The 24,657-nt window shown below is 48.6% G+C and overlaps 10 protein-coding genes across 10 annotated transcripts; 5 read left to right on the top strand and 5 right to left on the bottom strand.

The window, feature by feature from the left end:
- Positions 1-474: 474 nt before the first annotated feature.
- Positions 475-2,983, top strand: I303_106988 (uncharacterized protein; the record flags this gene model as incomplete). Its single annotated transcript, XM_018409671.1, has 9 exons — positions 475-549; positions 605-701; positions 757-784; positions 846-1,078; positions 1,145-1,287; positions 1,349-1,457; positions 1,529-1,854; positions 1,926-2,517; positions 2,589-2,983. 9 exons carry the CDS (start codon positions 475-477, stop codon positions 2,981-2,983), a joined length of 1,998 nt encoding a protein of 665 aa, XP_018260674.1.
- Positions 2,984-3,165: 182 nt separating this feature from the next.
- On the bottom strand, positions 3,166-3,749 carry I303_106987 (uncharacterized protein; the record flags this gene model as incomplete). Its single annotated transcript, XM_018409670.1, has 3 exons — positions 3,166-3,279; positions 3,375-3,596; positions 3,696-3,749. 3 exons carry the CDS (start codon positions 3,747-3,749, stop codon positions 3,166-3,168), a joined length of 390 nt encoding a protein of 129 aa, XP_018260673.1.
- Positions 3,750-4,347: 598 nt separating this feature from the next.
- I303_106986 (uncharacterized protein) lies at positions 4,348-7,233 on the bottom strand (the record flags this gene model as incomplete). Its single annotated transcript, XM_065969485.1, has 12 exons — positions 4,348-4,892; positions 4,958-5,032; positions 5,094-5,323; positions 5,382-5,446; positions 5,528-5,723; positions 5,786-6,010; positions 6,088-6,178; positions 6,231-6,255; positions 6,310-6,362; positions 6,416-6,875; positions 6,948-6,987; positions 7,052-7,233. 12 exons carry the CDS (start codon positions 7,231-7,233, stop codon positions 4,348-4,350), a joined length of 2,187 nt encoding a protein of 728 aa, XP_065825557.1.
- Positions 7,234-7,734: 501 nt separating this feature from the next.
- I303_106985 (uncharacterized protein) lies at positions 7,735-8,607 on the top strand (the record flags this gene model as incomplete). Its single annotated transcript, XM_018409668.1, has 1 exon — positions 7,735-8,607. One exon carries the CDS (start codon positions 7,735-7,737, stop codon positions 8,605-8,607), a length of 873 nt encoding a protein of 290 aa, XP_018260671.1.
- Positions 8,608-9,683: 1,076 nt separating this feature from the next.
- Positions 9,684-10,994, top strand: I303_106984 (uncharacterized protein; the record flags this gene model as incomplete). Its single annotated transcript, XM_018409667.1, has 3 exons — positions 9,684-9,829; positions 9,892-9,945; positions 10,097-10,994. The coding sequence occupies 3 exons, from the start codon at positions 9,684-9,686 to the stop codon at positions 10,992-10,994; spliced, it is 1,098 nt and encodes a 365-aa protein (XP_018260670.1).
- Positions 10,995-11,156: 162 nt separating this feature from the next.
- Positions 11,157-13,107, bottom strand: I303_106983 (uncharacterized protein; the record flags this gene model as incomplete). The annotated part of the gene is made up of 7 exons (XM_018409666.2): positions 11,157-11,237; positions 11,313-11,453; positions 11,555-11,666; positions 11,736-11,812; positions 11,913-12,219; positions 12,291-12,696; positions 12,855-13,107. The coding sequence occupies 7 exons, from the start codon at positions 13,105-13,107 to the stop codon at positions 11,157-11,159; spliced, it is 1,377 nt and encodes a 458-aa protein (XP_018260669.2).
- A 570-nt stretch (positions 13,108-13,677) lies between these two features.
- Positions 13,678-16,050, bottom strand: I303_106982 (uncharacterized protein; the record flags this gene model as incomplete). The annotated part of the gene is made up of 8 exons (XM_018409665.1): positions 13,678-13,907; positions 13,979-14,169; positions 14,270-14,364; positions 14,428-14,634; positions 14,700-14,845; positions 14,923-15,286; positions 15,354-15,486; positions 15,545-16,050. 8 exons carry the CDS (start codon positions 16,048-16,050, stop codon positions 13,678-13,680), a joined length of 1,872 nt encoding a protein of 623 aa, XP_018260668.1.
- A 1,014-nt stretch (positions 16,051-17,064) lies between these two features.
- On the top strand, positions 17,065-18,468 carry I303_106981 (uncharacterized protein; the record flags this gene model as incomplete). Its single annotated transcript, XM_018409664.1, has 5 exons — positions 17,065-17,349; positions 17,418-17,584; positions 17,645-17,786; positions 17,846-18,201; positions 18,282-18,468. The coding sequence occupies 5 exons, from the start codon at positions 17,065-17,067 to the stop codon at positions 18,466-18,468; spliced, it is 1,137 nt and encodes a 378-aa protein (XP_018260667.1).
- Positions 18,469-18,603: 135 nt separating this feature from the next.
- Positions 18,604-19,374, bottom strand: I303_106980 (uncharacterized protein; the record flags this gene model as incomplete). Its single annotated transcript, XM_018409663.1, has 3 exons — positions 18,604-18,759; positions 18,828-18,964; positions 19,038-19,374. 3 exons carry the CDS (start codon positions 19,372-19,374, stop codon positions 18,604-18,606), a joined length of 630 nt encoding a protein of 209 aa, XP_018260666.1.
- Positions 19,375-20,304: 930 nt separating this feature from the next.
- On the top strand, positions 20,305-24,539 carry I303_106979 (uncharacterized protein; the record flags this gene model as incomplete). Its single annotated transcript, XM_018409662.1, has 12 exons — positions 20,305-20,468; positions 20,541-20,628; positions 20,698-20,793; positions 20,848-20,931; positions 20,992-21,131; positions 21,219-21,334; positions 21,386-21,426; positions 21,487-21,740; positions 21,818-21,935; positions 22,018-22,482; positions 22,581-23,872; positions 23,981-24,539. The coding sequence occupies 12 exons, from the start codon at positions 20,305-20,307 to the stop codon at positions 24,537-24,539; spliced, it is 3,417 nt and encodes a 1,138-aa protein (XP_018260665.1).
- Between the last annotated feature and the right edge of the window lie 118 nt (positions 24,540-24,657).

Below are 24,657 nucleotides of genomic sequence, written 5' to 3'. Positions count from 1 at the left end.
GAAGTTGCAATCGGGCTGACACGGTTGAATGGGCGAATCGAATCCGATAAGAGAGCGAAAGAAGAGATATGGTCACTTCCAAGGCGGAAGACCTGAACCAAGACTAAAGTGGTTAATACACGGTTAGAAATTGGGCAAATGTTGAATTGCCCGTTTGCCAAACTGCCAGTTGTATGGTCAGGTGACGATAAGGTAAATTGCCTGTTCGGTATTTGGCGGACCGAGTATGCTGACAGAGTGGAGGAGGATGCGATAAGAGCTGGAACCATGCCCAGACGTAACTTGACCATGCAGGGATGTCGCAAACCCACTTTGTCGGACATCAAAGTATCTTGGATCGACAAGCTGTCCGACAGCTCTATCTTTTCTAGCTCTGATCTATACATTTGATCTTCATCAATTCAACTATTGTGTATCAAGCTTATTCAGTCAACACTTAGCCCTTTCAACAAGTACCTCCAATTTCTCTGGACTATGCCGACAGCTGTAACCGCGCCGAAGAACCCCTTACACCCCTCGGTTCTACCTCGACTCGATAAGCAGTATGAAGTGAGCTGGACTCACCATCAATTATGCATGCCTTTGCTGATTCAGGACGTGACAGGCCTTCTACAATAAGTACATGGCGAATGCTCCGATGATCCAGGATCTACCCTGGGATCCTGCAGTGAGGTCTAGTCCAGCCGTACCAGGTGGTGCTCGTCAGTCGATCATTTTCTTTATGTTCGCTTGAAGTACTGACAGCTCGACTTCCAGCTGCCCTACCTGTTTCGAAGACAGAGGAGTAAGTCATAATTTTGAAATGATATCGAAAGGAAGCCGAATTGACGCGATTGGGCGTGCAGTATCAATCTCGGAGAATTCTCAATACGAGTGTTCTACCCTATTGGAGCTCCTGAAGGACCCTTACCCATCTTCATCTGGTATCATGGAGGTGGTATGGTGTTGGGCGGCATCAACGCCGAGAATCCTTTTTGCACCAGAGTAGCGAATTCTGCGAAATGCGTGGTTGTCACAGTAGATTACAGGATGGCGCCGGAATACCAGTTCCCCATCGGTCATGAAGACGCTTGGACCGGTGAGCTGATATTCCTGGCAAAAAGTTGAACTCCTTGCAATCGAAGCGCTGATGACATATTGCTAGCTTTCGAATGGGTATACAAGAATGGTAAAGACAAATTAGGTGTAGATGTCGGTCGATTCGGAATTGGAGGATCGAGTTCGGGAGGAAACTTGGCTGCGTTTGTATCACAAAAAGCTGGCTTACAAGGGATTCCTATAAACTTCGTGAGCGACTCTGCCCAGAATGAGGAGATATGAGTGCTGAACACTGAAGTATCGCTCATAGATGGTACTGGGAGTTCCGGTATGTGACAATACGGCGACAGCTGAAAGCTATAAATCCTGGAACGTCAATCGATATTGTCCCGGACTTCCTGATGCCAAGATGTTATGGTGTGAGTACTGCCCTCAGACAATCACTTTTGCCGCCTGTCGTCGGCGCTGTGTTGACAAGGGTTGACTGTAGACCGAGATCAATATCTTCCCAAGGAGGAAGATCGCTCCGATCCCATCGCCTCCCCCTTGTTTGGCTCAGACGAGGCATTCAAAGCAAGCGTCAACAAGGTTTTCATTGCTCTAGCAGAATTGGATTTGCTTCGAAGCGAGGGGGAAGCCTATTCTGAAAAGCTCAAGTCGTTCGGAAAAGACGTTGACTGTAGGACGTATCCTGGTGTACCCCATGCCGTCCAAGCCATGGATGGTGTTCTGGATATGGCCAGAAAATGGATCAAGGATATGTGTACTTTCGTTGCTGTTCAGTTCGGTCGTCATCCTGCAGATGTAGCTATGGAGGTCAGTCGTCAAGAACCACTCCCATTTTGTCTCGGAATACGTTTGAAGCTGATCGTTTTTTGATTCTACAGGATCTTTATCCTGAGAACGTCGAGGTTGATGTACCGCAAATTGAAGGTGGTGGGCCATGGCTCAAGCTCAATTCTCCTATGGTTTTAGGAGAAGCGCCCCTCTATCGAGAAGAAGACAAGACACTACACTACGTGGATTGTCTGAAAGAACCCGCCGAACTTCATATTCTCCAGCTCGACAATCAAGGCGAAGCGACAGGTCAGCCCAAGATTTATCAATTGGAAGAATCAGTAACAGTTCACTTCTTCCGAGAGAATCAGCCGGACTACATATGCGCGTACTTCGCGGGAGTAGCATTCATGAAAGAAGATGAGCAGGGTCAGATGAAATTGGAGATTTTGAAAGAGATCATCCCTCAGAATGAAAGGAGTATACGAAGATTCAACGATGGTGGTGTGGACTGTCAAGGAAGATTTTGGTTAGCGGAAATCGACAGAAAAGCTTTGAGCTTGGGTATGGGTAGGTTGCCCGCAGACTACGGAGAGCCTCTCGGTAGGCTGTGGAGATACGATCCGGACGGATCATTGCATCTCATGGAGAAAGGTTTAGTATGTGGTAACGGTCTAGCTTGGAGTCCCGATAATATGACCAGTATGTTTCCGGAAACCAATTCGCGCTTCTTACAAATTCCTCTTGAATAATAAGCTGATCTGTGATCGCAGTGTATCTAAACGACTCTGCAGCGGGCTTGGTATTTGCGTACGATTTCGACATTCCTACAGGCAACTTGTCCAACAAGAGGCTATTCATCGACAGGAGAGATCTTGGCGGTGAGCCTGACGGGATGGTGGTTTCAGTCGACGGGAACCTCTGGATAGCTATGTGGGCATCTAGCCGTGTGATGGTGTATGATTCCAAAGGGAAGCACTTGAAAGACATCAAGTTCTCGGCGAGAAATATGGCTTGTACCTCTTGGGGAGGTCCAAACTACGATACTCTCTACATCGCCTCTGCGATGGACAAGAGACCGAATAAGAGAAGTGATGACGATGGAGGCCATCTTTTCAAGTACCATGTCGGTGTTGAGGGCGTAAGAAAGTACAAGTTCAAGGGGTAAATACTCACATTGTGCTAGTATGATGTAGATGATATATGCATACATTGGGTTTTCTGAGAATCTTCGATAGGCAATCTGTGATGGAAATGCTGCGTTGAAATGCCTACTCGGATCTCGTCTCATAAGTTATCACGTTTCTGCCTGAGAATCTCTCGTATGCATCTTCCACGGACTTTGGAGCATTATCCATCGTACGCTACAAACTCAAGTTCCACATCTGTTCCTCCAGCAGGCAGTTCCGCGACCCCTATACACGTCCTAGCAGCTTTCGGTTCCGGCATGACCTCCTTGTAGACCTGTCCACCAAATCAATGTCTAGTAAGCTGACTCAAACTTCTGTCGTGAAAGATACAACAAAGTGTATTGTGTCTACGAGGTGTTTTGTACTCACTTCATTCACCGCTTCGAAGTCTTTAGAGAGGTTTGACAGATAAATATTCGCCTTGATCACATTCCTCAAGGTCATCCCTGAGCCTCTCAGAACAGCTTCCAAATTCTGAATGACTTGTCTCGTTCGATCTTGCACGGTCCCCGGTACCATTTGACCCCCTTTCGTCATTCCGACTGAACCACTCGTGTACACATAGTTCCCCGCTCGTACAGCTTGTGAGTACTATCATAGGCGTAAGCGGTCGCGATTATCCATCAAAACAATCATCATCCAGCTTGTCGGCTCGCCTGAAGAACTAGCACGGTGCACACTCATACTCACTATCCCAGGAAGAGGGGCAGGAGCGTCTTTTGTTAAGGTGAATTCGGCTGGCATGTTAAGGGGATGTGAGCAAGGAGTGATAGCTGGATCATTCCTATACCTCGTTTATCTTTGACTCGTGGAGTTCAGCGATCTTTGCAAGAATTTCTTCTCGTAACGTGTCTTCGAGCTCCCCGTCCGCCACCATTATGCTAACCCTACCGTCTGAAGAGATAATGGACGGGTAGTGGCAAACAGCTGACGATAAGCCAAGCAAACCGGCAATTGATCACTTCCTGACAGGCAAATTCCACTCTTGTGGCTTGTCGCCGGCACAAGGGTTACTTTTACGTGAATTCCCGAAACAGAGTAGTTATGTGGATGATATGGGCTCATGGCTTGTCATGATCAGCGGATGATTGCATACGCAGCTGTGTAGACCATACGCCGGACGGTATCTGGCGGCTGTCGCAGGAACTTGTGAAACAACGGCTGGAGCTTGAGCCAAGCAGTTGTCGGTCGTAAGTGCTGATCGGAAGCCAACTTGATAAGCGGGACGACAGCGGTCACTTTGTCTGGGTTGGTCATCCCAAGATGCGTAAACTATGCATCCGAGCAGGCAAGGAGATCAAAACGCTTCTACAACATACTGAGCACTATTACAATCTACAATCTACGAGCCGTTCACATCCGCATTGCCCGCGAAAAACAGTCCCATCCCGTCCATATCATTGCCTTCGCCGGTGGGTACGGCATTTTGGAGGAATGCAGAAAGGTCATCTCCGAAATTATCCATGAAAAAGTTGGATGGCATAGTGAATTGGCCAAGTCCATCTTGATCAAGATGTAAAATACCGTCGTTCGCATTGACATCAAAGCTGAGATAATCAGCCTCATGACTCGTGACTGGCATGACCTGAGAAGTTGTGTTGGAGATGTTTTGTACAGCCGAAGGATCCGGTCGCCTGTTGTCGGTCGTTGGTGGAAGAGGCACTATTGGTGGGTGCGTCGAGAGAGCGGGGTTGATAAGCCTCTGAGGTTCTCCCGGCGAACTACCTATGATCGAAGGCGCAGTCTGACCGTATATATCTGCCATTTCGTCGTCCAAGGTACGTTCATCACGAACAGCCGTCCGGATACGCGTATATACGTCTTGTCGCACGGGTCGGCTCGAGGCTGCTTTCAATGCTACATGCCATCTTGAGGCCAGCGGCCAAGCTGGAAAGCCATAGATAAGCGGGATACGCTGTACATCTGATTTCTGATTGAAGAAGAAAACGTACAATCTGCCAATTGCGACAGGATACTGACGCATCGGTTGAGAGAATCTTCGGCGGTATTGGCTCGACCCAGACATACTGTTCACCAGCGTCAGCTATTTAATCAGTAATATTCACCCTGAAGAGAAACCCAGCTCACACTCGGGCCACTTGCGGAGATAACAGAATACCATCCCGCTCATGTACACGCCGAACACCATGATCGGAGGAAAGCCTAATTGGACCGACCGCATGCTGAAGAAGACTTCGACTTGACTCAAGAGCTGTTCAGAGTTGAAAATCATGTCGTTCGCCATTGATTGCCAGAATTGCCGAGATTCATACGATCCTTCAACAGGCCCATCAGGGTCTATAGCAGCCGCCATCGAGCTACGGTTCGCGAGTCATTACAGTGCGCCACAGATTTATTGCTGCAGATGAGACTTACGACAGGTAGAGTCGGCGAATTACAATGTTCGACAGTCTGGTGATGAGTGTTATTGATAAGAAAGCCTAAGTTGTAGCATGAGTTCACCGTCTGTTCTGACCTTCTGTTTTCAGACAAGTAAGGGAAACAGTTAAAATCGGACTCACCAGGTCTAGGCCTTCTACCATCATACCACGTAAATTGGTCACGCTGAACCTGTGCTTGATGGGTAGACTAGCCTCGAAGTCCTGTAGAGCCGTCAAGAGAGTTTGAGATTCTCTACTCCACACTCCCACCTCATATCTGCCCGAACCGCGACAAGCATGTCTCGCTGTCAAGCTCCATAATAGCTTTACTTGTACCCTGTCATCAAAATATGAGCGTTAGGAAAGAGACTGTACACACGGAACCCAGAGTATGCTTACAGGGACGCGAAAAGTGATTTATCGCCTTGGAGATGGGTATCAAAAGCATCGGCCGCATTTCCTAGAGCACCGGATATCGAAGCTCGGTTCTTGGGCTGTATGCCGAAATTGAACTCCGATTCTTCACACGGTAGTAAGACGTCGACTTCCGCCAGGGATATCTGCATAGGGCGAGATTGGCCGGCAAGGAGGTTTTCATGGCAAGTGATTGCCCAGAAAGTCCGTCTGTCGAGCTCAAGCCGGTTAGCGAAGATCTGCAATGCACCAGGAATGACAGACGCAGTGTGTAGGTCAGCACTCACCTCGCGACTTCCGATCCAATCACTTCTTCTGCAGACGGGTTCACAGGTAGCTGATAGGTGATCTCCCGATGGAGACCTAAGAATCCAGCCACTACAGAGGCGTTAGCGTCAGATAAGTAATTATTGGGAACATGGGAACTTACTCCTCACGGCCGTTCCGATAAGCATCTGAGCACGAATTTCATTAAGCATTCTTCAACGCAATGTATGGTTCCTGCTTACCCATGCTTTTGGACCATTACCTTGGCCCCATTCCGTCACTCCAAGCAGTAAGACTGAACATCGTGTGTCAGACGGAAGTGTGATCAAACAACCAGAAAAGGCTCACAAGCTTGAGCTCTCTCTAAGCTGGGTTGTATCATCTCCCTGCCTAGTATCTCATCCGCTTTAGCCAAGAAGAAATCCGTAGCTCTCTTCTTTCCTCCATATCGACTGACTAGCGTTGGAGTGAAAGGGGCTGCAATAGAGCATATTGCGAATAGCAGGAATTGCGAAATGGTTTCTGGGTGGGAAGTGTACCTTTCAACAAAGAGCGCTTTATGAAGGAAACCGAGCTGGAAATAGGACGCAACGTAATTACGTATAGCTTCGACCACCTCGTTTGGAGGAGGTAGTGAGTTCGAAGTACTGCTAGTACGAGGGATTGCGACGGGCATAGGCATTGGACGAGAAGGAGAAGGGGAGGTGATAGGACTTATTGGTAATACTCGGCGTTCGGGAGACCGAGAGCGAGAGGGGTGAGAAGAGGCATAACCTGATGTCGATTCACGAGGTGGCCTTCTTCGATGCTGTCAAGCACGCGTTCACCAAACGAGTCAGCGGGAAAGACACGACATCAATCATCAAGCAATAACACTCACGGAACGGTCCTGCGCTGAATGCCCTCTAGGAAGGAAAGTACTGCGGCAGGCGGGATTAGCTTTGCTCCCTCTCCCCTTTTCCTGCTGCTTTGTAGTAAGCTCACCACTCATGCTCCACGCCAGCGGCTTTGCAGCCAGAGCACGGGGGCTCACCGACCCTGTCCGGGACGAGCGGCTCACACTTGGTTCTATATCTTCGACATCGCGAACAAGCTTTACTCGCTCTTCTCTTCACTGAGCTCTCCGCGTGACTGGTAGATGATGATGAAGCGATACCACTGGACATGGAGTGTATGTCTGCTGTGCGTCAATTGGTCATGGCTAAAGAGAGAACTTCTTGAACATGAACCACAGCATATGGAGGAGAACCAAACATGGGACGCAAGTCAGGAGGGTTCAGGTCACGTGATCACACAATCGTCGACCGCACCGTGCGGTTTTAGCAGACGCTGCCCTACTGTCGCATTCCGTGCAATGCGATATGCAATCCTCTGAGCTGAGACATATGCCCTCCTCTCGTCAAGAGCACAGCATCATGTTATGCATTTCCTTCCGGTAACGATCGTCACAGATAAGATATGGCACAATTGTCGAGCCCCGCTCACAGTCGGCGTTGAGGTGGAGGTGGTGGAGGTGCTTGAGTCATCTTGCACAGATCTCCCTGTCGAAGTGATACCAGAGTAGCTCAACAGTGGAGGTATGTGGAGGCCTCCTTGTCATATATGGAGAGCTGCAGGCCCTCTGTACTGTCCGAACAGATCTGGACGAGCGGTCAACAGTCCACCAAATGATCAGGTCAGTTCTCATAATCGGCGCGGGCGAGCTCGGCCTCTCACTCATCCAGGCGTTCGCTTCACATCCCTCCGAGCCAGCCGTAGCAGTTCTACTTCGTCCATCATCCAAAGCCGACATCTCATCTTATCCGGTGAGAATAGTGCACGGGGAGATCCTCGCCCCACAACCCGAATTAGCAAGACTTTTGGGAGGCTATGATATAGTCGTATCAGCTACTGGATTTGCTGGTGGTCCCGGATCGCAGCTGCATCTGGCAAATGCGGCATTGGAAGCTAAAGTACCTCATTACTTCCCTTGGCAATTCGGTGTGGACTACGATACAATAGGCAAAGGCTCAAGCCAACCGCTGTTCGACGAACAGCTAGACGTACGCGCTTTACTTAGATCTCAGAATGCGACAAAATGGACAATCGTCTCAACGGGCTTGTTTACTTCCTTTCTATTCGATCCCTCATTCGGCGTGGTGGATCTCAAGAACAGGGTAGTGAGCGCTTTAGGCAGCTGGGAAAATAGCTTGACCGTCACCTCGGCGGAAGCAATAGGTCTATTGACATCGAGGATCGCGTTGGACGAGGAACATCCACCTGAAGGAGTAATTTTCATCGCTAGTGACACAATCAAGTTTGAGGATGTTGCGCACGAGGTGGAAACTAAAGGCTGGACTGTAGAGAAACGCGTGATAACGATTGAGGAGTTGGAAGATAGGCTACGAAGAGATCCAGAAGACTTAGGCGCAAAGTACGGTCTGATTTGGGCTAGAAATGTTGGAGTAAGCTGGGCTCTGGAAGATACCTGGAATGCCAAGAAGGGAATCAAAACTGAGCGTCTCAGTCAGTGGGTGGATAGGAATTTACCCAGGCCATAGGAGGCATGCGTGCCCGTTGGATCTGCGCTATATCGTCTCCTCGGGAGAGAATGATAAATCGCTCGATTCCTTCATGCATAACATAGCACTCCCTTGACTCGTTTCCTACGATCATGTGTGACTTTACGGTGTTGCAAGTCGATGCGATGTTTGCGTTGTAGCGTCTCCGAGCCTGCAAATAGGCGCCATAATCAGCAGATCATCGCGTCTTCCGTTGAGATCGTTGGCACACATGACACAAGCACAAGCCAGAATTCGGCAATACCGTCTGTCATCTTGATGCTTGCTTCTTCCATCATTTAGACAACGTAGCTTCAAGCATGCAGTGGAGTTCCGGCCGTTGGTCCGATCTATACACCGGTCGAAGCGATGATCCTCATAACTCATTCATGGCCAATTGCAGATTGGCCATAACCGTATCTAATTTCCCATTGCCAAGGAACCCAGATACCGCGTACGGTAAATCATCAGGAACGACCAAAGGTTAATTTCCCATAGGATTATCGTCATGATCCGTTTGTTGGAAAATAATTCAATGCATAGATAAGGCTTGACAGAAAGTTGGAAAATCAAGATAACGAGTCTTGTTTACGTTCAGTCCGCATACATACATATATACATACAATCATCACGATGGAGTGAAATTGGAAAATACCGCTTAATAGGCCGTGAGGTAACAACCTATGTATGTATCCAGACCGCTCATGCAAAATGGGAAATTAAGTCGACACCATCAGGTGCTTGCTAGTGCTCATACACGATAGTAGTAGGTATGAGCTTATCGGGAAACGGAATCGAGAACAAAGCAGAAATGGGAAAATCCGGTCGAGTAATGGAAAAAAGCGCGATGATGGGAAATTAATCTGAAGAACGTCAAGTGATGTTACACTGTTTCGTTGGTACCGAAGCATGATATAATGCCTCCCCTAGTGGGGGAAGATCATCTTTCCCCCCTATCCCAGAAGATTGTAGTATTCGGTTCAACACCATATTAATCGCAACACGTCAATTTAGCTCAACCTGGTCGTCTGATCATTCAGTAATAACATATCAACCTCATATATTGATCTGTCAAAATGACTGTGATGCCCCTTACCCCTCCAGCTGAACCATTGCTCGAGCTGGAATTGACCAAAGGATTCCTGCCGAAGGAGACGTATCCTTGTCCATGGATAGAGACCCCATTACTTGAGTCGGTACCCTTATCTAAGCTTGCAGGATGGTGAGTGCTATTTCTGCTTGTGGCTTCGTAAGACCTGCAGCTGACAACCCACTCACGGTCAGTCGAATCTTCCTCAAGATGGAGAACTTCCAGCCCAGCGGTTCCTTCAAGTCTCGGTGAGTCGGTCTGAGATCAGATCATGGACCCTGTGTTGGTCATGACCCCAGTCGCTCCAACGCTGTCCCATTCACATGCCTTCGCTTCTTGAGGCACAAGATTGTCATCCCTTCTTCTTATCAGTGGCTGAATTCAAAATTGTCTACATAGCGGCATAGGCAACCTAGTCCGATGCGCCGTCGAAAGATCCCCCTCTACCACCCCACTCCATTTCTACGCTTCGTCAGGCGGTAACGCAGGTCTAGGTTGCGTCACCGCAGCGACCACGCTCAAACAGAAATCCACCGTGGTTGTGCCTACGATAACGAAACAAGCTATGATAAATAAAATTATCGCTGCCGGTGCGACACAGGTGATTAGATATGGGAACACCATAGCGGATGCGGACGAATACCTTCGAACGAACTTGCTGCCCAAAGACCCTCAAGGTGTTTACGTTCCTCCTTTCGACCATCCGGACATATGGAACGGTGCCGAATCGCTCATCCACGAAGTCCATCAAGAGCTGCACGGATCCCCAGACGGTATCATCTGTTCGGTCGGGGGTGGTGGTCTCCTGATCGGGATTTGTCAAGGTTTAGATCGGTTAAGCGGCGCCGCCTTGTCGCAAACCACCGGGTTCACACCCGCACTACCACAAACAACAACGCCAACACAAGTGATCGGAGTAGAGACTGTCGGGTGCGAATCCTTCTCACAAGCTATAACAGCGAAACGATTGGTCACCCTGCCTGGGATAACGTCCATCGCTACCTCGTTAGGCTGTACGCGGATCGCGGCTCGTGCATTGGAATACGGGCTGAGGGATAACGTACATTCCACGCTGGTGTCGGACAAGGAAGCTGTGGAAGCCTGTATACGCTTTGCGGACGACCATAAAGTCCTAGTCGAACCCGCTTGCGGCGCTACACTAGCTTTGATCTACAGTGGCAGGCTGAGCGAGGTGATGGAAGTCAAGCCGACCAACAAAGTCGTGTTAGTAGTGTGTGGAGGGAGCAATATATCGGTTGGAATGATGTATAAGTGGAAAGAGGAGTTTGAAATATGATCAGTAATAATGGACAATAGTGTAATCTGTAAGAGGCGATAAGCATACCATCAACTGATACCCTAAGAGTGTAGATAGATAGAATCGTCCATGTGAATAAACCGATTTGCTGCTCATATCGACCATGCATTGTATGAAGTACACTCCTACGCGATTCATCTCTCAGCGGGAGGGGTCGTAATTCTCGCCTTTGACTGCTTCTTTGACCATCGCTTGTAGCACAGCAGGGTGTGTTTCGATAACCTGGAAAATAGCGGGTACATAAAATGGATTGTCAGTGTTGAACACAAGGCAGAATTGGACAGGTTGATAATTTACGATATGTCCAGCTTCTTTTACTGATATCAGAGAGTAATCAGATCCCGGATTGATCACAGTGCCTGTCATCAACTCGTTCGATACTTGACGAGTCTCGCTTGATCGGAATGCTTTCAGTTGAGGATTCGGTAATCTTCTCATCTATGTATCAAGTACAATAGTACAATCAGCTGGGCACTGACAGACATACTGTCTAAAAAGCACCGAGATTGGGAAGTTCTAAGTGAAGATATTTGACTCACCCAGGAAGCGGTCCCGCTGGGCATGACCATGGTATCCTCCATTCCACTATGAACAAGCAACCTCGTGCCAGATTCGAGCACAGGCCGAAGCAGCTTGTAGGCACTTTGCAAACTACAAGATCTTATGAATCAGCGAAAATGCCTATTCTGGATTGGTAAACAGCCTTGATGGACTACTCACACATCGGCAGTGTTTATGAATCTAAACATGGCTGGTCCAGCATACCACCATCTTTCGACATCTTGAGTGATACCAAGCTACCCAGATCGTCAACAGCATCAGCACAGAAAGCAATAGTTGATGGTGAACATGTAAAATGAGCCCGAGCAAGAGATCATGATTTTGTACGGCACTCACCCAATCTCTCGTCTCTTGACTATTCATCATTTCAGTCAACTTGTCCATCCACCAAAAGCACGTATTAGGCGGCCAACATTTCGGTCTACTTCGATGATATCGATTGTAAGCCGGTGCTTCGAATCGCAACTCGGGCGATTGGACACAATGCTGAATGGCATCTTTCCTAAGCTCCTGGGTACTTTCCACCTCGTCGAGATACCTCAATTTGTCGAGACATATCGTGAGATTATTCCTCATGTTGTTGCATACCGTCTGATTGTACGCTTTCGGCTCGGAATCGCACAAAACATCCCATTGTGTGTATCTGAGCGCACAACATGATACATCAGCATTTGCTTCAGGTTGCGCGGTGTGAGTTGCAGAAGAGAGACTCACATCTCTGACATAGCATCCGCGAAAGGATTCCCAAAGATCAATTGGTCAAATTGCTTGATTACTCTACGCGGGAATAGTTGATCCTTGACAGCGTTGTTCCTTTTCAGCACAGTCGCAGCGATGTGCGCGCCAGTAGTACCGCCATAAGAGAGTGTGGACATGATCAGGGGCTGCGACTGGAATTGCCGCCATTGTTTCAGTATGACTTGCAAGAAATCGTCGAACTCTTCGGCAGCTTTGTCGGAAGTGGAAGCCGGATTCTGCTCGCTGGTATTGTATGACCATCCAGTTCCGATTGGGTAGTCTACGACGAGCAAATTGGCGTGATCTGTCCAAGGATGAGGTGAGGGTGAAAGACCGGATAAGGAGGGCTCGCCGTCTGGCGTCAGTTGACAAGGTCCAGCACCTGAACACGAATGGAGCGTTATCAGGGATGAGCGCGTACTTCTCAAAACAGGGAGCAAGGAGCAAGGAAGCGATCGAGGGCACGATCGGGATAAGAGGTCCACAGCGGACAAGATGGTGAGCACGATGGATATACTGGAGTAGGACTCTCGTACTCACCGATGAATGGATAATCAAAAGCCGTTGCTCCCGGTCCACCTTCGAACTGAATTACTAGCCCATTGTCCTTCGCTTCATTCTTCCCCTCAAAGAGCGAGAAAAACATATGCCCGTTCTGGAGATGGACATACCCATTCGTCACGGTATTATCACCAGCTCCACAGTTGAGATTCCTCACATGGGTGACCTCTAAGGTGTCGGTATGTCTCGTAGTGTAAGTGAAGAGGAAAGGGATGAGTGCTGCTAAGACCATTTTGAGTATATTATTTCCTTGTCGAAGAGTCGCTACTTGACTTGATGCTTGGTCCGATGGCGCCAGTCCCTTGTGTCCCATTCTACTTGATTGCCAGCCAAGCCCGTAGGGTATATCCAGCTGCTAGTCCCAGTTGTCGCTATAGTCGTGCTTTACCGTCGCTGCGCAGAGCAAGCAGGCAAGCGAGTAATCATACAACGCAGACGCAAACCGCTTTGATTCTGACATTTCTTCGAACGCGGATCTTTCTGCATTTTTACAACTCTTGGCCTTAGTCAGTCCAGCGCTTGAAAGAAGAAAACGTAGTGACATTTGACGAAATTATCGAGAAGCCAAGCATTTTCACTTATCAGATTGGAATACGATCGGCTTGAGCGGCGCACTTGCGGCTGTCGTCACCGCCGTGAGCGGTTATTCCAGGACCTGAGCGAGCCGGCGTGCATCCGGCCGACAATCGGCACTTTAGACCACATGCAAATTGTTCTTCCATTCCCTTCTATCTGCTTGCATAAACTTAGGTCGCGATATCACTTTGGTCTTGTCTGCTCAATCCACTCAATTGCGGTCTATCTAGTACGAGAAACGGAAATCCAACCTCTTGTTGCCCTTGTCTGAAGTCGTCTCAAGATACTCCGTCTTCTGCGTAGAGGTCATAGAATCCCATGTCGCCTCCCGCCTCTTGTTGATGCTTTTATAGTACCACCTGGTCCCGGGGTATAGAATAACGAGGTTGAAGAGGATTATGCCCACAATTGCACTGTTCGCGTGCTTGTAACGAGGTTTATCGCTTGCCTGGTACACTACAGATGACAGGGTTGTCAGTCGAAAGCAGCGGAATCGCTTGGCCCGGGCACCAGATTTTGGCACTCACAATTAGCACCGATGATAGCGGACAGTTGGACGGAAATGTTATAGAGTGACGCTGACACCGTTCGGTTTTCGACTGAACCGGAGTTTCGACTTGTCCAACTAACTTGGATAGCGTGAACATATGGGAAACTTAGAAGTACGGTGGAGATGGCGAAGTACGTCCAAGAACCGATAGGATCGGGCAGAGCGAGCCTATGTCATGAGTCAGATCAGCCTCTAAACCATCGCACGAGTTGTCGGCGGATAAGGGTATGGGCGTCCAATGTCATGCTGCAGAAGAAGCTCGACTCACAAAGCAATGTAATTGGGCAACATCCAGATGTCTTCCGCCATACAAACCCAGGCTCTACTGTTTACTACCTCGGAGATGACGGTAATACCAATAATCTATATAGAAATCATCAAGTCAGCTGAAGGCTGAGGGATAAAGCGAGGTCGTCCAGTACTCACGTTGATGATGGACCAGACAATGTTGGGGATACTGAGCAAGTTACTCTGCAGAGTGGTGAAACCCAAACCTTTCATCGATATTTGGAAATACTGGGATACTGGATAACCACCAATACCGAACAGGATACCGATCAGGTATAAGGGGTACATCTGATAATCGCCCATGCAGCGGAAGATCGTCTTGATCGGAAGAGCTTGTCGATTGTGCTGCATTGTTAAGTTCTCGTTAGTCTTGCGGCAACTGACGTTTTACAACTTTGATCGTGACTAACCATACTACTCTTGGTGGGATCGTCTCGCAAAGCTCTATTGACTACAATCTTCACTTGATCATCGGTGAAGTATCTCTTTGGTTGCCAAGATTTCGATTGTGACACCGAGGGTGGTAGTAAGAAGAAGGACAGGATACCAACAACCACTAAATTCAAACCGCCGAAAGAATCAGCTTCCGTCACCCTTATTCAGATCAAAAGAAATCACGGAACGTGGACTCACAAGTGATCAGACCGTTAAGCAGGAAAAGCCAAGCCCATCCACTTTTACCGGCAACACCTCGCATCTCCAATATTCCGACAGCGAGGAAGGCAGTGATGAGATTTGCCAAGTAGTTGGAAACCCAGAAGAAGGATAGTCTGACCGCCAATTCCGATTTCGTGTAGTAGTAGGAGAGGTACAGGATTACATCTGGGATGAATCCACCTTGGAAGAACGAGATCAAGAATCTGGTGACCAAGAAAGATGTTCGCCCATTGAGCCAGAACTGGGAACACGCGATGATGGAGAAGATGATCATCTGGATAGGTAGCCACACATCCGGACCCAAACGCTTGGAGACCAATTGAGAAGGGAGTTCTGCCACCTGTACGCAAGGTATGGTCAGCCGTACTGACAGTCGAAGCACCTCTCAGTCTGACACTTCGACTCACCAGGAAACCGACTCTGAAGAGGGTGTTACCCAGATTGTAGTCGGCTTGAGTCATGTTCAAGTCCTTCAAGAGGTTGTCCGCTGACGCAGCAGTGATGTTGTATCGATCGATATCGAGGGCCAAGAACATGATTCTGAACGATCAATTGGGTAAATAAGGAATGTCAAGCATGGAGGAAAAGGTCGACTTACGTTACCCATAAGAAGATCTTGAAGTCGATAATCCTGACTACTTTCGTCTCTTCACTCCACGTCCATCTGAACAACGGGTCGAATGCAGCATGGCCCTCGTACCAGTGCTTTGGGGCATACTGTTCTCGTTGGGCCGTATCGAACACTGATGGCTGGGTAGCGATCGCACTACCATGGTGTCCTGCATTCTTCTTGCCAATTCCGATGATGCGTAGACAAGCTTTACCGAATGCCGATCCAGCTGCCGGTGCGCCTCCCTCTCCCAAAGGAGGGATCCCGTCAAGTACGTCCAGAGTATTGCCATCTGGACCTTTCAACGGTTGAGAAGTATAATGAGCAGCTGCGCCTTTTTCTGACGTCTGGAGCGGAGGAGTACGTAAGGGTGCTTCTGAACTTCTTCGATCTGGAGCGGCTTCGATCTTCTCGTTGTCCGAGTAGGAGGAGGTCGACAGATTCTCTGACGATGAAGAGGCAGGAGAAGGGACTCCCGGTTGGATCACGGACATTGCGGAAAAGTTTTGATGTTCAGTGACAGAGAGTATGAGATTCCGAAGTAAACTTTCGTGGGCAGGCGTTGATGTATATCATATATAATTTGTGAACCAGCTTGCAATCGATCGAACCCCCGAGATCTCTTTCAAAGTTTTCTACTTGAAGGAAGCACGACATGCGTGACATCGTTTATCATTTGATAAAGTTCATAGCCCTATTACCCTCACAATGCAGCCATGACGTCCTCTTTGTCAGGATTTCCGGTGAGTCCGGCTGGAATATACCAGGTTAGGAGGAAGAAATTGAAATACAAGCTGCTTTGGAAATTTGTGTTAAATAACAAACGAGTATTCCCGTGTACCTGAGATCGTCTCGCTAGCGATCGGGATGATTCATGCAGCTGGAATGCCTTTCATATTCTTGCAGAGATGCCTATGATAACCTCGATATGCAAAAGTTCTATCGAAAGATAGAGGAAGATTTGATTTAATCGGCGACACTGACCGCCTCACTCGCTGTCTTGTTCACCATAGAGATGGTCGGCGGTGAGGACCGCCAATCTTATCGCTGATGACTTATCACGCAATTCACCGAGATCACGCTGGACACGATCACACCATCGCCATTCTTTTCAACTTGTCAACTCCACTATGGTATCAAAGCAGAGGAGGCATGTTGGGGCTAGCGAACGATGTGTCAGACGGCGTGATCAGGGGAGATATCGGTATTCCGAATACTGACACTCCGGACTGCTGTCGTGCTCGCTTCATGGTTTCACGTTGACTCCTTTGGCACTGGTCGACCCGGGCCATGCCGAACATGTGTTGAAATGACGACAGATGCTGTTATAAGGCGAAATCGATTTGACACGGCATATTCCACGGAAGACAACGAGATCACACACTTGCACTACGCTGGATCAAGCTTAGGTGGAACTGCTACTCTTTTTCTCTTCTCAATTCTTCACATCTGATCCGATTTCCCCAACTATCAGGACAACAGTAAAAGAACAAAAGCAACATACGACAATGTCAACGGTCACTCAGACACTCACGGAACCATTGAAGACCTTACATCTCCGATCGGCTTCGCCTGAAAACACCGAAAAGCCAGGTTTCAAGGGCACCAAATATGACCACGATAAGGATGCTGGTGGCGAGAAAGACTCTACCTACCCTTACGCTTGGGCTCTACCTACTTTCAACAATACCACTTATCCACCTTTGACAGCTTTCGATCACAAGGACCCTGGTCTGGAAGCTTTGAAGCATGAAAACCCAAGAGAATTCTTGCAGAACGCCCAGGTGTCTGACGTGAGTTCGTTCTAGCCATTCCATATGAGTGGGATCGGAAGTGCTGACTATTGAACCTCTTAAAACAGCTCACTCCTAAATTTGGTGCCGATGTCTCTGGTGTTCAGCTCACTCAACTCGATTTAAGAGGCAAACAACAATTAGCCAGATTTGTGGCCGAGCGGGGTATCGTTGTGTTTAGAGACCAGGATTTCCAGGATCAAACACCTCAATGGATGCTGAATGAATGGGGATCGTGAGTGCAGCCATCAACCTTCTGAAGGGTCCGCAGCTGACGTGGTGTCGCGACAAACAGAACTTTCGGACGATTGCACGTTCACCCTACTTCCGCTCATCCAGAAGGACATCCTGAATTCCATCTTGTCTACCGAGACATGAGCAAGACCTTTAATTACGAATTCACCGATCGCTTCACTTCCAGTGTATGGCACTCTGACGTGAGTCCTTCTGTATATCTCAAGTCTTTGCCCATTCTCATCGATTACATCCCGAACAGGTGACTTACGAAGAACAACCACCTGGACTCACAACTCTCTTCCTGTTCGACTCACCAGCTTCAGGAGGAGACACAGCTTACGTCTCCCAAGTTGAGGCGTACAAGAGGCTATCACCTTCATTCAGAGCATACCTTGAGACTCTTGAAGTGGTCCACTCAGGTGTTGAACAAGCCAACTTTTCTCGTGCAGGGAACAGAGGTGGTACAGTCAGAAGAGAGCCCGTGGAGAACGTTCATCCCCTGGTCAGGCAACACCCCGTCACCGGTGAAAAGGCTTTGTTCGTCAATAAGCAATTCTCAAGGAGGATTGTGGGCTTGAAACACGAGGAGAGCGAAGCTATATTGAACCTTTTATAGTAAGTCAAACTCATACAGTCATTATTCCGTGCATCTCACTAGAACACCTGCTAAAACCATGAACGCCTCCCGTCTGCAGCGATCACTTGGCAAAGGGCGTCGACTTCCAGGTCCGGGTTAAATGGTCTCCTCGAGCTGTTGTTCTTTGGGACAACCGAATCACAGCACACAGTGCTATCGTAGATTTCGATTCTGCTCAAGATGGAAGACGACATGGCGCTCGAATCACACCTCAAGCGGAAAGACCTTTCTTGAATAAGAACTAAAAGCAGGGTTTCCAGAATATGACATCCCTCAAAACTTGTACTGATACCCTAATCATGTTTATGTATCAAAACCTTAGCTGAAATTATCGTGCCTTGTCCGACTGAATCTGATTCTTGACCTGATCTCCAGTGATCCTAAGGGAACTGATTCGCGTTGAATCGCTGCAACGGTCTGCTTCCAGCAGATTTCCACACTTCGATAAGGTTACTGGCATTACCCCAAGTGACCTTGTTCAGAACAGCCTCTGCCGCTGACTTCACAAGCTCCGACTGGAACATGACAAATCGGTCCTGTAAAAGGCATGTTGTCAGCTCAGAGCTCTGTGTTACCAAGTCCTAGGCATGGAGACGTGACTCACGACATTGATCGTTCGTTGAAGGGGATGGATTACGATAAAGTACGATGCGGCGTTACCGGGCCTAGTAAGCGGTACTTGAGCGTACTGAAGATCGTAATGGGCGGATCGCAAGTTCGCAAACTCGAGAAATTCGGTCCCTAGCATACCACTTGTAATTAGGCTCATGCAGTTGCGCAGGGTCCGAAAGTATAGGAGGTAAGGTGGACATACCAGCAACACCGTTATGATTTCGGATGTTCACGAAATTTGTATTGTAAAGGTTGGGCGTGTTGACTAGATGCGCACAATGGGGATTATACACGACAGAGTCGATGAAGACTGGGATAGGTTTCTCTCTGATCACGTTCCCTTCATGCCTGATCAAGTAACCCGTGACCAAGATGTAGTTCGCATTTTGCCAAGTCTGGTTCTGCAGCCAGTGGAGAGGCTGTTCGTGATATGCTGCTTCCCAACCTGGGATTCTGAGCTTGTCAGTCACTCGAGGTTGGGGTGTGTCACCGGCTGGGACGTTGTTGAAGTTCTCATTGGGCTGTTGCGGGTTGGCCATGGTGAGAGCGAAAGCAGTAGGTTATACTGACCGGTCGCGGATAGTCACAAGATGGGGTTAGAGTCTTGTGGTACTCCTTTTAACTCATCTATTTTTTGAGATGGAGACTTCAGTTTCTCGTGTCATGGAAGTTCACGTCAAGTTGAAGCTAGGCGGGTGTGAGCCGAGGAAGCCCTGCAAGTGTAGTGATCAGTCGGAGGAATAATCAACGGGGTTCGAGCGGAAGCGAGAGACTTTGGTGAATGAACGACATATAGCGATCATTGCATCCTTGCTACGTGACCCCGGCGATCGGATGCGCAGCTAAAATCAGTTGGTGCTTATGAGAATTGGTACGAGCGACACAAGCATGACTATAAAATGGTTATGGGGAAGGTCCCGGATTGGGCCCGTGTTCCACATCACCCCATATGGCTCCAAGGCGTCGTGAGACTCAAACTTGGTTCGACGCTTGCCCTTCGCTTCCCGACCGAGGGTCAAAGCTGGAAGAGCAAACTCTGCTCTGTACCAGGCTAGTCTCAGGCTGTTGGCGTACTGAGCCACCAATTGATCGGCGTAACGCCCGACCCGAAGTAGAAAGTCTCCGAATGTCTGATGGGCAATGATCGCTTTATCCTATGCCTGTCCCTGATCAGCAGGGCCCCGTGATACAACTTACTACGGCCGCTCATGGAAACCAATACAACTCTGTCATCACCAGTGATCAGCGGATCGAGGACTCTTCGGATCCCTGGATGCTTTGTGTGTCGACCGAAGACTGACGAAACAATCTGCCCCACTTCTTCCCCGTCCTTCAGACTGACGAATATTATTGGTAGCGTGATTATCAGGCTATGCTGTGTGTACTACATGATATAAAGGGCTTTGATTCCTGGTCAAGCCCGCTTTACTGTCTCTTGTCATTCTTGAAAGGACAAGTAAATCGGTACAATGAGCGTTTCAGTTCTTCCAGAAAAGTTCGGTGTCAAGCTGGTCCCAACCGCGACTAACGGCGAGAGTAAAGGAAGATCATTCACTTTTATTCCCGAGGACCTTCTCAAGCTCAACAAGACCGAAATTAAGTGCATCACCCTCAAGCAATTGAGAACCAAACTGTAAGACCGCACTGCTAAATTTCACGCATCGGTGCGCGCTCGCTGATATTGCGCGATGGTGCGGTTATACAGACCATCTACTGCACGTTTCTGCTTTGAAGAAGGAGAAGAGGTGGATGATTCTATGACTCTCGAGTCATACGCCAAGTATAGCACCGAAGTGAGTGGTCCCATCGAAAGTTCACAACGAGAGAATTGTAAACAAGCTCACCTGGTTTGCCCCTTCTAGAGCTCCGAAAAGCCGAAAGATGTGCAACCCAACAATCCGAAGTCAACGCATTTCGTCAAGGTCTGGTACTCTATTCCTGCGACCAAGCCTGCTGAAGTGAGTCCTTCTGCTGCGGGGGCGAGAATGAGCCATTCAGCTGATGTCAAACAGGTACAAGCGGAACCCACTACACCGTCAGTTGAGAACATCATGAACCAGCTCAACGCGCCTCAAGCTGCATCACAAGCGAACCAAGTAAGCGGACCTCCCCAGTCCCTACCTGCGCTACGAGACTAATCTCGAATTCACGCGTAGTCTGCGATCTACAACAGGGGCCAGCTTCCCCAATCATCGGAGACGAAAGGCAAACTCAATGCTCAGACTATGCAAGAGACTATACAAGGCGTCATGGGCGGAGATGTCTCCCAGATGTCGTTCGGGGATTTCCAGAATACGTACGTACAGTATATCAAAACGACCCCGATATATCTACTGGGCCAAATCGCATTGCTGATGGCTGATGCGTATTACCCCCATCTCAGCGGACTGAAGAATATGACCGGCGTGGATTGGCTCAAAGTCCAGCAGAATTTAAGCTATCTTCATGGATATTATCCTTCCCCTGATAAGAAGCGGTTTCTGCCTGCGCCCTATCCAGGTACGTACACCACGAATGGCGCAGACCTTCGCTGATGTAAGGAACACTTAGCCTTTCGGACAATGAGAAAGACTGATAAGAAACCCGTTTACGTGAGGCTTTTTCCCTTCATGTCGTCTGCGAGAATTCGCTAATAAACGTCCTTGTGTTAGGCGCCTGCGAAGCAGACGAATGACTACGAGAATGGTACTCCAGGTTATGGTGACCCTACCCAGCCTCCCGTTGTGGCTGCAGCACCGCCAACGCCCGCTGAGGATATTCTGGATGATCGTGTGCTCGAAAGAGAGATTCCGGCGTACTCTAAGGCTGGTCTACAAGCCAAGATCGATATTCAGACTTACCGATCCATCAAGGGAATGCAACACGCTATCAGTGGATTCAGCCAAGAGAACACTCAGATCGCTCTGTGGGTTCAACCAGCCTTTTTCGATTCGGGGAACTCGTCAGAAGAGAGCTGACAGAGCTCTGATATCACTTTTATAGGGGTGTGGCAGTCCCCGTAGTTCAAATGGGTTTATCGCTCAACAAAGAAAATTCCACTGCACATGCTTCTCGTGAGACTGCCAGCGATACCACTAGTACTGCTGTTGCCTCATGGGTGGTGAGTTGTCCTGTATTGTGATCGTTGGGTGCCACGGGAACGCACTGTCGGACTCTTCCGCTGACTTCAAAGTCTGACACAGATCCCCGTCGTTGAACTCTCATTCAGCTCAGCTTCCACCGAGATTCATCCAGATTGTAAGAAACGATTATTGGCTCTGCAAGAAGGCGGAACCTGCGCCATGGCTCAGGAATTCTTGCGGGATTATGGGACGGCCTTTTCGACAAGGATTCTCCTTGGTGGCAAGCTGCTCAGCATGCAGAACAAGTCCGAGACCAGCAAGGAAACCAGCACAGAGCACGAGACTCGAGTTCGCATGGCAGTCAATGCAAGTATCGCCGGAGGCACTTCAAGTGGTTCAGTACAGCTCAAAGGCTCAATCGGATATTCCAACGAGACTGCAAATCAGAGTTCTCAGGTTTCAGCGGGATCCGAAGAGAGGATTCAACTTGCCTGGACCGCTTTTGGAGGCGAGCCGATTTTCGCTCAGAGTCCCGTCGCTTGGCTGCCCTCTGTGGCGAACTTCAATAATTGGCAAATCATCGAGGTGAGTCATCCAAAATCCCCCATTCATACCAATATAATCTACAATTATGTCCCATATGGCTTGTATGCGATGCTGACGTATCCATCTATGGAACACAGCATGTCGAAGTCAGCTCGATGATTTACGCGTTCGACAGATTCGAGGGATTCCGAGGCACTTCTTCTCTTCTTCTTGCTCTTCTCAGTCCTACCACACTGCTCAAGCCTGCGACTTTACCATGGTTTCCAGCAATGTACGACGCACTCAAGGGATTTGACCCTGCAATCGGCGCTATCGGGTACACTTTTTCCTCCACGGACCTATCTATCCCTTTCAGAAAATCACCATTTATCGTTGATCCCGCCGAGATCTCTCGCGAAGGCACGCTTAATATCAGCCACTCAGAAGAAGAGAAGAAGATCAGATGGACCATCCTGAAAGACGTGACCAGTGTCCAGAACTACGTTTCCACCAGATTGCGTAACACCCGGAATCAGAACGGTGTTATACCGCTTTCCGACCACTTGCTTTATCTGGACGTATCAGAAAGATCCTTCACTGTCATACTCGAGATCAAGGGCGCTGAAATGACCACTACATTCTTACCGATCAAAATCGAGTGGACTGAAGAAGCGTTGAAGATCATCAAGGAAAGCCAAGATCCGCAAAAGCGAAAGCTATTCAACCAGACGTACGGAGATAGGTGGATGACCGGTTGGTCGAGACAACGAATCACCTACGTCAATTTCCAGTTCACTTTCAGCCGGATCCGCGATATGCGAATCGCCATCTCCCGGCTCGAACGGGTCAACTTCACTACCACAAGAACTATGGCTCAAGGTTTGACATGGATGAGAAATCTAGGAGCTCGGAATGGGGTCTCGATGAATATCGTGGTATCAAAGAGCGATTCTCAATCTAGGGGATTCGCTACGACGGTACACGAGCAAATCAAGGGGGATGCTAGATGGAACGAGGTCTATACGGAGATTACCAATCTCGAGAATTCAGATCCTATCCCAATCAAAATCGAGAGTCATTCTTTCTTGGAACTATTACCTCTCCTTCATTTTCCTCGACAGTTCGACTTTTCGTACAATGCCAGCGATGTCGACGTGGGGAACTCGGAGAAGAAGAGGAAACGATTGATCAATTTCTTCTGCGAGATCGCGGCGCAATCTAATTTCGGGATCCTGCGATACAAAGGTGTGAAAAGGAACGAATTGACCGAGAAAATCCAGGCGATCAGAAGGCTGATTAAGAAGGCGGAATACGGGATGAAAGGTGTAGGATACGCCGAAAGTGAGGTCAACGAGATCAATCAGTTGATCATGAATGCAAAATTGGATATGCTTATTCAGTTTGGCGCTTGTCATTGGGTGCGGAGTAATTTCGTGCAGGAACTTGAGCTGTGAGTAGAATTTGGTACAGTATATCATCATCAGCCAACCTGCCTGACAAGCGACCAAAAACCAGTCAACCGAGGACTGATTTTGCGTGATATACTGTAATTATCCAGGTTGAAAAAGGATTTCTCAGGCGAAAAATATTCGACATCTTCATCGAGTTCGGGGGAATGCGAGCCTGATCGATCAATATTCGGGACCGACGCAGTCAACGCCATCAACGCGCTGTGCAAAGCTACCACCCCAACTCCGAGGGTCAGCGGCGATTGGAATAGTGCGGTCCAGCCGCAGACCGAGACCTTGCTTACGGCGACGCCTCCAGGAGGTGATTACAATTACAAGTTGGCTTATTGGGGGATGGAAAGTCTTAATGGTCCAAGGCAGAATTGTCGATGGTGGCCTGTCTCCCCTCCGAATTCGAATGACAGTCGCCGATGGCAAGAGGAGCCAGATGTTTTCACCTGGAAAACCAATGCCTCGATGAAGATAGATACTCACAATTGTTTCACCTTTGACTGGCAATTGGTAACTTGGTGGCTATCCGATAACGACTTCCCGTTCGATACCGACGTGCTATGGGATTTGGAGATGGGGGACGTCAAACATACATTAGGGGAAATGGCTTATACAGGAGACGAGCTTACGGCGGAGATCATCTTCAGGAGCTGGTGATCTTTCCGCCCCTGCTGATATCGAATTTGTAGACTCAGCACATATGAATCTTTTCATCATCCGCTGTACTTCGCATCGAACTAGTTCATTCTCTTCAAGCAGCAATTCGTTTACAATG

The sequence above is a fragment of the Kwoniella dejecticola genome, chromosome 9, assembly GCF_000512565.2.
Source record: "Kwoniella dejecticola CBS 10117 chromosome 9, complete sequence".
Lineage (NCBI taxonomy): Eukaryota > Fungi > Basidiomycota > Tremellomycetes > Tremellales > Cryptococcaceae > Kwoniella > Kwoniella dejecticola.
The sequence above is the reverse complement of the archived record's forward strand: the minus strand, read 5'-3'. Positions and strand labels throughout refer to the sequence as shown.